Raw genomic sequence first — 11,768 nt, forward strand, 5'->3', positions numbered from 1 at the left:
ATGATACCAATAACTCCATTTCGCAAAAAAATGTCGGTTACGTCTTTTTGCCTTTGGACGGCAGGCGCTCAATGTCCTCTTTTTCTCCCCTCAGCTTTACCCTCTCTAGATCTCGTCGCCAATGTGTTTTGCGGCTGAAGCTTCGGTGCACCGCTTGCCATCGACATCTTTTCTTTTCCTCAAACATTGTACCCAATATCATTATGGCGGCCTGCCCTTGGGGTGAACGAATTGCTAGATGCACTTCAGTTTACCCAGCGCGTGGACAAATAATAAAAGAACTCGCCACTCCATCACAATAAATGGTTTCTTTGTAAGTACGTTCTTGTCCGCGTGTTATGACAGTCCTCGTCACAAACGCAAATACACACACACTGAGTGGTGTGGTGGCCTATTGGTCATCCATCAGTATTGTGTACCGGAGACCGTCTTTTAGTACGGCTGTCCGCCTCCCCCCCCCCCCCCGCTTCCCCCCTCACATACGGGCTCTGTCACCTGCCAACAAAAAGGCAGTTCAAGCCCGTCCTAAGCGCCAAATTGATTGTGTCAAGAGTGCATGCATATGCGGTACATTTCCGTATGTATGTGTGTAAGCATGTGTGTGTATTGTGTATGTTTGTGTGTGTGTGTGTGTGTGTGCCTGTTTGTGTGTGAATGTTTGCATGTAAATGTAATATGTATGCATGTGTTCTTGCATGCATAGAGATCTTATGATGTCCATGTACGTGTGGGTATGTTTGCAAATAAGTATGCCTGTGTGTACGCACATTTTTCTATGCCTCTGTGAGTATACTAATGTGTGTATGCCTGTGTGTCCGTCGCTGTGTATGTGGGTGCCTATCGATCTACCAGTTCATGGAGGACAGGGGCGAGGTCGTTACATCGGACGACCACCCCCGCCACTGCTCCACCGACCCCTCCAAGTATCGTGGTGGATGCCCTTTCTGAATAGATTCTGTGACCTGCCGATCCGCCATTTTATTTTTTATTGCCATTCAGCGACCAACAGACTTTGGGACACTGGCTTAGTTTAGGTCATATAGCCGAAGCTTGGTACGCTCGGAGATTAGTGGAAACTGGAAACACAGACGCTTTGTTTCTATTTCGTGAAAGATGTCGTTGAGAAGGACACCCGTTCTCTCCAGAGACAGTTGTGAGAAAGGTTCTCAAGAAAACGGGGCCACCTGACTATGTTCTTCATGAAATAATTAATTGACAATCGACATGCGTGCGGTCTGAGACGTGTAAAATGAGGACATTATGCTAGGACGTTGTATGTCTTGGTATCAAAGTTGCCGTCGGGAAGTCATGGTGGCTGGCGTCGGACGTGCACTGCGTTTTTTTTTCTCGCAAATTGGTTTGTTGAACAGCTGTTACAAATTATTTTTGAACTATTTTTTAAGTATATTTGCCCAGATATCCCTCGTTTTAATTTGAAAATTCGAGTAATATAGACGATTTAATTTGTATCGAAGAAAAAACAATAACGACCGTATAAAAACGACGCATGAATGCCGGTCGACTGTGGCTGTTTTCACTTCGCTTTGTCAGTTTCACATTGCGTCGCCTCAGTACACACTGCACTAAGTGCATCAGCCCTCCGCCGCGTGTTCCTCGCTCCTTCCCTGAATCCATCGCAGGACGGCGTAAACCCAATGACCGCCACACCCTATAGGTGCCTAACCGACGGACTCCATACACTGACGTGGTATACGCCGGTTGGCCGCCCCCCCCCCCCCCGCTGCCCTCCCCCCCCCCCCCCCGGTCCAGGCGTCCGCGGAGGCGGTGCCACCGACGGCTAGCAGCGCTATTGATTTGCTCACCTGTCGCGGAGCGCGACTGCTCGCTCGTCTGACCGACTTCAGTCGTTTATCCTACGCTGACGGGGAGACAGTGTGCAGTCGGGATTCGAGCTCGTGAAGGAGGGTGGCAGCTACGGAGTGAGTGAATCATTGCATTTTGCAGTTTATGTGCGCCACATCACATCGGATCAAAGCTGGTAATTAAATGGAAAATGTCGTCATCATTGGCTTTTCAGTTCCGCTTTCTTCGCTCGATCATTTACACTCCCCATTAAATCCATTTTCGCTGTCATAATTATTCCTAACGGACGCCCCCTCCCCGTCTTCATGTAAGGAGTTTATTCTACACATGTCTCTGACTCTCAAACCCCTGACAAAGTATTTATGATCCACAATTATCTCCACCTAACCCTCTTCCCATCCTGCTGGAGATCCATTTTCCGTCGTACTTGTCTCCAATTGACAGCATGGAAGGAAATGTTGCCGTTACTGTCCCCAACTGAGTTCTTCTGTCTACAGGAATTAAGGACTTGAGGCCGCGTATGCCCCCAGCTGCTTCTCTCGTTTTAATTTTCCCTCCTTCACCCCAGGCAAAGAGTTTTGCACCGTAACTTACCCTCATCTAACCCCTTCCCTTTACCCCCAGGTAAGGAGTTCCGCGCCGTGTTCGTCTCGACAGTACGCACCCGCACCTCGTGCTCCGAACCGGACGGCGATTACCGCTTCCTCTCGGACTGCAAACTGCTCAACACGGCTGTTACCCGGGCGCGCAGTCTGATAGCCATCGTGTGCTGCCCGGAGACGCTGTGCTCTGTGGGCGCCTGCTCCAGGTTAGTACAGTCTGATAGCCATCGTGTGCTGCCCGGAGACGCTGTGCTCTGTGGGCGCCTGCTCCAGGTTAGTACTCGGTGTGTGGGTGGGCTTGGTTTGTTTGATCGTCTGGTCGTTTGTTTATTTGGTTGGTTGGTTTGTGGTATTGATTTGTGTCGGTCTGCCTCTGACTGTATATGTGTCTATCTGCCTGTCTGTTTTTCCCGTATGTCGTCTCTGTCGTTGCTTTTAGCAGTGAGGTCGCTGTTTTTTTTTTTTTCTTCTTGTCTTATGTATCGAATGTTGTCTGTCGCCTCATCTGCAGTATGTGACAAAAATGACTTTCCGTCTGATATGATAATTTTTCAGTCATTATCGTGGCCATTGACATATACGTATATGTCTCTGTCTCTCGTTTTTATCTCAGGTTATGCCACCGAATACCGATTTTTCAGACTCTCACCGCCCGCCCCCTCCATTTCCAGGGCAGATGCTTGGTGGCAGTGGTGTCCTTGTCTCTGTCTGTGGTCTCTGTCATCTCTTTCAGCGATATATCTATCTCTATCTCTCTCTGTTATTTTCTCTTGTTTCTAATTCCCCTCTTCCTCTTTCAGATACTGGAAGGCGGTGACGTTTATGTCTCTGTCTATATCTTTTTTCTATCTTCCTATCGATATCTATCTGTATGTCTGTCGATATAATGTTATGTGACGGTCTTCTCCCGTCTCTGATCGCCCTTTCCTCCCCCGTTACAGGTACTGGGAGGCGGTGGTGGGGTTCGCGGCCAAGAAGGGGGGTCTGTTCGGTACCACAGAGGCGGAGCTACGCTCCCAACTAGGAGCCATCGAACTGTTCCGGCTGCACGGCCTGAACCCGCTGGCGCCCTGCTTCCGGCCGCAGCCGCAGCTGCAACCTGTGCAACATCAGGTCCAGCAAGTGCATCAGTTCCAGCAAGTACAGCAGCAAGTGCAGCAAGTACACCCAGTGCAGCTACCGCAGCCAACGCTGCCAGTACAGCAAGTGCAGCCTCAGCAGCCACAGTCAGCCCCACAACCTCCAAAGCCTCAGCCAAAACAAAAACACCCAAAGCCACAGCCCGCACAGCCACAGACGCCTCCACAGGCTCCAAAGTCACAGCCGCCGGCGGTGCATCCTGTACAGCCGGTGGTACCCCCACCGGTGGTCCCGCTGCCAGTGGTGGCTCCGGCTCTGCAACTGGCCCAGCAGGGGCCCCTGCTGCCGTGGATGCCGGCTCTGAACCCGGCCCAGGTGCGCTACGTGCCGCCCATGGCCTTCATGAGGTGAGTAATAGGGGTGGCTGGTTAAGAGGTGTTGGCTAGAGCGGGGTGGAACTCGGTGTATCGCACTGTAAGCGGGACCATGAATCAATGGAATGTTTGTGGAAAGAGGTGAGCGGAAGGTGGGATGTTGGCGCTAGCTAAAGTTATGAAGCATTTTTTTTCCACAGCTTGTTCTAAGATTACAGCTCACTATATAAAAATTCGCCAACGTTTTTATGTTTTCGATTTTCAATGAATTTGTGTTTGTTTTTTGCTGTGATTTTCGTTTTTGTTTATCCTTGTGCTTTTTCTGACCACTTCCCTCTCCCCATTTCAGCCCCGGTCTGATGCTGGGCCGACCTCTGATGATGGGTACTCCCCTACTCCCATACGCGGCACCGGTGCCCCATATGCACCCCTCGTCCAATGGACACAGGCCGGGACGGCGGCCGACGCGCCCGCCCCCGCCGCTGGCTGTGGCTGAGGAGGACGGGGTCCTGTTCGAACTGATGTCGACAACGGATATGATCGCGCTGCTGCCACCGGACGTGAGTGGGAAATGGAATGGAAAGAGAATATGGGATGGGACAGGGATTGGAAGGGATAAACACGTGTTGGTATGGGGCTACAACAGCACGGGATGGGAATTGGGAAAGGGCGGGACAAATAATAGAACGTAGGTTAAGGGTAGGATTGATGATTGGAACGGGACATGAGACAAATCTTTGAACGGAATGGAATGGGATCAGGGCATGGTAGGCATGGAATATGAGGGGACAACAGACTGGACGCAGCTAGGACAAGAGAAAGGAAGCAGGGACATCTTAGAAGGATGGAGAAAATATTGCGAGAACCGCTACATCAGTGTTCAATGGCTATACCTAATTGTATTGACACACTCCGACCCGGCTGTACTGGGCGCGCCCCGACAAATATCTAGCGCGAGCTAACCCCCTCCCTTCCCCCCTCCGTCAGGTGAACCTTCAGCTGCTGTTGGAGGACACGCGCGTCCAGCAGGAGTGGGCCGCCCACCTGGCCAGTCGCCGGGGTCCTGTGTTCGCGCAGCTCTTCTCCGTGCTTATCAACCGGCTGAGGCCGGCAGCCAGCGGTGAGTCATTGAGGGGGAATCGTGGGTGGGAACATGTTGATACTTGGTGGGTATTCGCATAGGCAGCGATATTAGGATATGTTAACTGAGCGGTCTCTTCTATGAGCGGCCAGGTGGGATCTCGTCTTGCTTAGTCCATGAGTTAAAGTTACTGATAATGATTAATTATATGGGTGTCGTGTCATGTTGCAGTTACTAACATGTGACATGTGCCGCTAATCCATGACGCATATTGTTTAAGGTGGCTGTAAGTTTGATTTAACTCTAATTCTATGAATTTGAGTCGTTTTTATTTAGATAAAGTTAATAAAAGTCACACTAGGTTTGTGCTGTGGTTGGAACTACAACCTCTCACCGTGTTCACCTTGTCATGCAATGGTTTGACAACCAATACTTTGGGCCCTGCGGTGTGAATGCATGTTTGACTTTCCCTCAATTACCCTAAAAAAGTGCAACTTGTTTACCTGACATTGCGTGCTGTCCATACTATTGCACGCGGTAACCCTTCTTCGTGTGTTTCTATCACTAACTCCAAACCGTTTCTGCACGATGACATTTTGACTCTTGTCTTTGCTCTACAGTGCCGTGGCCGCAGTCATTTCCCGTTCTTATGAATGAAGTACGTAGTTTGGGGGCTTAATTTCTGTCCCAGGATGCTTATGACTTCATTGGTGATATGTCTTGGTCGCTCTAGTGGTGATGGTGATCGGATTGGTGTGACGTCTGGGCCTGGTGATGGCGGCGACACGTTTGGTGGTGTGTTGGTGATTGTGCAACATCTGGGCGAAATGATGCTGGTGACGTTATTTGTCTACCGTCCAAATCTGCTGGTGCTTGTGTGCTGTGCTAGCGGTGGTGGCCAAATGAGTCCCGCGTACATTTTATCAGCTCATTTGCCATGAATAGGCGTCTAGACTTCTCTTGTCACACCGTTCGAGACCCTATTGTGCGTGCAATGTGCATGTCAGCAGACGTAGGTTCCCTAGCCGTCTGCCTCAGGACAGACAGCCTATGGTGTGGTGTAGCTGGTGGAATTTCACCGGTCGTGTTGTACCGCGTCTTAATGAAACAGACTCTTTCCGCGTTCAGGAAATCGCATGCGAGAGCCTATTCAAATACATGGAAGCACGCTCGCATCAATCGCACGCACCTCCCGCAAGCGATTGATGCGAGTAGAATTACACTGTATTTGAATAGGCTCTCGCATGCGATTTCCTGACTGCGGAAAGAGTCTGTTTCAGGCTTTACGCTAGTCCAGTGCACCGTGGCTTACTAGGGCGTCGGTCGTCAACCGTCCTCTTTCCACTCTTGGGCTTAATCTTGCCAAGTGGCGTGAAATGGATTAGGTAACACTGGCTGAAGTTCAACTGGGCCGTAAACTGACGGTAAATGAATTGTTTTTGCTGCACACAATTTAGAGTTGCCAAGTCTAAGTGAATTGAGTCGGCTTACAAGTCATTTGGGAACGCCTAGATATTTTCATAGAAAATTATAAATCTCTTTAAAGGGAGACGTCTGCATGATGTTACCAAAATATTGTGTTAATACTTAATAACAAAGTTTGCAAGACGAATTTACATATTCTTACATATATTTACATAACAATTATGTGAACATTAAAGAATTACCATATATATTACACATATTTCACACACAAAGCACGCCACTCGGTAAGACTATGCCCTGGGGAGTGTGGACCGTTGCGTAGCGTCGTTGGACCTTGGCCTAAGTCGACGGTCTGAGTAAACCAATGGTCTAAACCGACGGTCTAAGCCAGCGGTCTAAACCTTTGGTCTGAGCCGGAGTGGTCTCCCCTCAGGTGTGGTGATCGAAGAGCGACCCGCCTCTCCGGTCTCAGCACGCTCCTCGCCCGTCTCAGGGTCCAGTGCCACCTCCCCCTCCTCCTCTGTACACCTAACATCGGACAGAACCGTCCTACCGGCAGAAACGACTAACTCAGTCTCCGCGGGAGACTCTCCTTCAAGCTCTTCAGCTTCCTTTCCTTCAACCTCTTCAGTAGCTTCGGCTTCCTTTCCTACAACCTCAGTAGCTGCAGCGTCTCTACCAGCTCCTGTGTCTCCTATAGCGTCCATCCCTCCGTTTGGATCCTCTACCAGCCCTGTGTCCCCCTCCTGTCTCCCCGCAGCCCCCGCCCCCGCCCAGACGCCGCCGCCGGTGGCCGCCCAGCTGGATAGGATCCTGGAGGATCCGTCAGAGTCGGATCCGGATCCGATGTGGTCACAGAGGCATCTGACGGCAACTTCGGTCAGTGGTTGTGTATGATAGAGTTGGATTTAATTCTCTATTGCTGCTGCCACTGCGCACGGCTTATGGACTGAAGGAAATAACCCAAGGCACTGCACAATCGCTTAGCGCTTACCGGCTGATTGGAAACGATCCCAGGCATTGTGCTTTTGCTTATCTCTTACGGATGGTCGGTATGTTGTGGCTGGTGCACTAATGCAGCTTATGGGGCTGGTTGGCACCTCTCACGCTATCTGCACCTTCGCTTTTTGGTTGATGTGTTTGGCCTCAAGCAAACTGGATCTCTGCTTACAGGACTGACTTTGATTGCCAAGAGAAATGTCGGCACTGCTAGCGTACAGTCTGTCTTAAAAGTACCGCGCAAAGTGACTGTGGATCCATCGAGCCTGATTGAGGAAGGGCCTGCTAAATTTGGGTCACCGAAGCAATTAACATCCTCGTCCATTCCCTAGGTCAATTGGTCGGTGACTTTCAAATTAAAGCAGGCCCTTTCTTGGTCAGGCTTGATGGATCCACCGTCACTTTGCGCGGTACTTTTAAGACAGACTGTACAGTCGGAAATGTCCAACTTGCACTGACGGCTTATGAAGCTGGCTGCCACACAACTAGCGTGACTTTTAGAGCTGGCTTCACTTATCTGCACCTCCCACAGTGTGGAATGACACATTATGCACCGCCGGGAGTGTTAAGTGCTGACATTTGATGGCTTGCTATTTCTTTTCTTTTTGCTGTAAATTGGTACATTGTGTTTATGAATAATTAATCAATGCTGCACGACTTCGGGTTCATTGCCGCTCTCTTAACTGCTGCGTCAAATGATATAATTAGCAGTAGGTAAGCGTAATTTCAGCAATGCACTTTGACTCGCATCGTATGCTACTGATTTGATTGGACCTTCCATTTTTGTTATCGCAAAGAAAGTTGATTCCATTTTGATTGAAAGGATCCGCAATATGCCTTACAGGTTGACGTAGATTACATAATACATAAGTTTGTAGTGGGTCGTGCACGGGTTACTTATGTTTTATCCGGTGGCTTTTGTGACGTTTGATCAGACACGGTAATGGATTTTGTGACGTGGACATCTCAAGTTCTTGCCAAAGGCTCGCTGCAGGTTATTTTAATCTGAGTTGCTATATAGGCTCAATATTTCATTGACGTCCACGGACCATTCCATAGAGTTGTCATCGAGATTTGACGGCCTGCACAGGCGCGTTTCTTTTTCAGTTTGGCTTTTGGACGCTCGTGTATCGCACATCGCTAAAATATGCAGCTTTATTTACAGATTTTAATTATGTTCTGCGTGTATTTCTTTCTGCATGACTGTTGCACGACTTCGCTTTGAACACGGTAGCTTAATTATCCCCACAACATATGCACCTTGGCCCTTGCCTTTCCATAACCCTTCGCTTTAGCAACAGTGGCTGCCAACGCTTTGGGTAGGGTTAGGCGGTAAGACCAGACATGGATCGATCTTTGCGCCCGGCTTGTTGCCTAGCTGCTTTGCCCGGCTAATCGCATTGCAGGGCTGCAGTTGAGCTGTTGTTTTTCAACGGCATAATAGGATTCAGTGGCAAAGCCAGGCGAATTGGGCCGTCTAATGCACCGACTGGTAATGCCAGGTTATTTAGAATGAAAATACGCTAGAAGGAAGTTGGTGTTTTGTTTTGGTTACTGACTGACGCCGGAATAACGTTATGTAACTTTGTTTTGGCTTGCTGGAAGCCTTGCTATGTGTGAGCATAATTGATGAATAACTTCATTGTTCCATAATTGTTAGGTACTGAGTTGTAAAAGTACATAACTTCAATGACATATTGGTCAAGTGCTAGTTTTTGCTCAAACATAGTGCACTGCAGTAAGCTTTTCGCTTTCTGTAACATGCCTGTTGTCAACCCAAGAAGCCAGAAGTTATTGATTTTCCTGGTCTCCGCCACAGATGATGACGAATACGTCTGCCCCAAGAAGGGAGGCGTCTCCAGCGGACGTAAGAGCAAGAAGCACGCCTGAGCAGAGCCCCGCGCGACGCGAGGCCCCGGCCCCTCCAGTGCAGGTAAGAACCGCGGCTCAAGACGCTATGACGTAGTGGAGTGGTTATGGAAGGTTCGCCATGCATATAACAATGCCGTCTGTAGTGTATGTAAGTAAAATTAGAGGAAAATGTTGAAATGCTTATACAGGAACGGCGAGGATTTCTTTTTAATTTTTATGCAGCTAAATTTCTTAAGTGCGATTTGCTGGTTCTCTGCTTCTCGTTTCATTTGTACGTGCTCAGCATTGGTCTGCTTTTTATGTCAGCGATTTGTGCGAAAGATCGGTTTTGATGTCGCTCTTAGGAATAAGATCCGGGCCGTAATGCGCGCAACTGTCTGCCTGTTGTGAATCTAGCCTAAGCTAAGAAAAGGTTCAGCAAAAGGTCAAAACTCAACGGTTAATATTGGCTTCTTGAAACATCAATATGTATTTTAATTTAAGACTAATACATAGTTTCTAATAAGGTAATATACTTCGTTGTGACAAACATCAATATCCGGTTAATCATTTAGTACAGTTTTTGCTTAGCTTCTCGACATCAGCCTTTCTTTAGCCCCCCCCCCCCTTCTCCTGTCTTTAGTAATCACAGATCAGCCTGAGCCACAGCAGATTATCAGAAACTTTCTTTGTCGTTGCCGAGATGCTGCGGCAATCTGTCTTGGATTCCGTCGCCCTCGTGTCACCATGCAAGAGCGCATCAGCTTATCTATTTATTTATCATCGTGAAACGTGACCGAGTCAACTGACATGTGACTCTGCGACCGCTCCCGTCAGTAAAGGGACTTCCCAGTCTTTTTACCATCCCCCCATCCCCCATCCCCTGTGGGTAAGTTGTGCCCTGTCAATCTATGTATGTACACGCGACTCCGTCCCCTCATCTTATCTTTATGAGGACTCCTCAGCTGATATTGATATTAACCCCCCCCCCCCCTTGTTGCCAGGATGTGACCATTATGTCAACCTACACTACACGCGACTCTGCCCCCTCATCTTGTCATTATCAGGACTTCCCAGCCTGTCTATCCCCTATCCATCCCCTGGTGTCAAGTTGTGCCTTTTTCAGCATACACTGCGAGTCCGCCCCTCGTCGTATCATGTTAGACCTCACAGTCTGATTACCCCCCCCCCCCCCTTGTCGCCAGGCCGAGCCCCAGCAGCGCGTCTCCCTGCCGCTGTATCTGCGTGGGGCCGCGTCTCCCCCGTCCCCTCCTCGACCGGCCGATACTCGGAGCTATGCGGCGGCGGTACGACGCAGTCTGGAGCCGCCCCCGCCGGGCCTGGCCGGTCTGCCCAGCCGCGAGCAGCATGCACATGGATACAGCCATTTCTAGCGACGTGGAGATTTGGTTTGGCTTGGGAGGGAGGGTTATTGGAGTTGGAAGAGTTGCAGAGGGATAGTGGAAAGGAGGAGAGTTTAGAGTGTATAGGGTTGAGGTGGAGGGTGGAGAACGGAACTTGAGGTTGTGTTGGAGGTTGAGTTGGCTGTTGAGTTGGAGCTGTTGAAGTTGGACCTTTGATCTTGAGGTTGAGATGGGCTTAGAGGTGGAGAAGCTTGCTTTTCACGCTACCCAAGCCACTCGTGAGTAAGTCGCTCAGACGATGGACGTTGGACTGCTAATGAGCCAATCGCACACTCATGATGATCGGACTAAGAGTTTGCCCTGCTCAAACGTTCTTTGTGTACCGTGGTACCTCGTGTTCCGTTGTGTTCTGGGTGTTCTAGACGGTGTTCTCGGTGTATCATAGTGTATCATAGTGTGTTGTGCTGTGTTGTGTGTTGTGTTTGTGTTGTCTGGCGGTGTACTGTGCTGTGCTGTGTGCTGTAATTGTGCTGTGTTTGAAATCTGCACGTGTTTGCTACACTTTACCATGAGTTGTTCCATTTACACGTGAGGAATTTCAATCATGGGCGTGTTTTACAGTTTTAGCTTTGGTGACTGTCGCATGAACGCATTTGTATCGGTGTTGTATTCTTAGCTTAGTTTTTCTTCTTCTTGACTCTTCTCCGACAGTAATTCATCGGTTTCACACAATCGTCTAACCATTCGGATGAATTTTACTCTGTAAAGTTATAAGTGTTGGACACAAAATCACCTCGGTAGTTTTTTTTTCTTTTCGTGAACAATTACCGGTGAAAAGTCGCATATTGCGCAGCAGTTCTGAGATCGACCCTCGCCAGCTCCCCACCACCTCCATCATTGCCGGACGGGTATTTTCTGCGCTGACTAGCCGGATTCACGAGAATTCCACTCGCACCCCGACCGTGCCGCTGATGTTGTCATGGCAACCGTTTGAGTCGGTCGGTCAATAACATGTAGTGAGCTAGGGTCGGCGCATGAGATGATAAACTGCTAGCTCTAGGTCTGTGCTAACTACACATACAGTCAGTGGTGCACAAAATTTTACCTAGAAAATAGATTTTCCAAATCCCTTACACGTCTACTACTCTCTTACACTATCAGTCTTTTC

At 49.2% G+C, this 11,768-nt stretch overlaps 1 protein-coding gene across 1 annotated transcript in view; it reads left to right on the plus strand.

Moving 5' to 3' along the window:
• The window catches only part of LOC122373983 (probable helicase with zinc finger domain), a 31,177-nt gene extending 19,852 nt beyond the window's left edge, over window positions 1-11,325 (plus strand). The window contains exons 18-24 of the mRNA XM_043352466.1: window positions 2,449-2,632; window positions 3,368-3,913; window positions 4,230-4,440; window positions 4,868-5,000; window positions 6,820-7,265; window positions 9,205-9,318; window positions 10,442-11,325. Of these exons, the coding sequence (XP_043208401.1) occupies window positions 2,449-2,632; window positions 3,368-3,913; window positions 4,230-4,440; window positions 4,868-5,000; window positions 6,820-7,265; window positions 9,205-9,318; window positions 10,442-10,630 (1,823 nt within the window). The 3' untranslated portion in view covers window positions 10,631-11,325. The remainder of the gene's footprint in view (window positions 1-2,448; window positions 2,633-3,367; window positions 3,914-4,229; window positions 4,441-4,867; window positions 5,001-6,819; window positions 7,266-9,204; window positions 9,319-10,441) is intronic.
• The last annotated feature ends 443 nt before the right edge of the window (window positions 11,326-11,768 follow it).

Source organism: Amphibalanus amphitrite, unplaced genomic scaffold, assembly GCF_019059575.1.
Source record: "Amphibalanus amphitrite isolate SeventyFive unplaced genomic scaffold, NRLGWU_Aamphi_draft 001582F_arrow, whole genome shotgun sequence".
Lineage (NCBI taxonomy): Eukaryota > Metazoa > Arthropoda > Thecostraca > Balanomorpha > Balanidae > Amphibalanus > Amphibalanus amphitrite.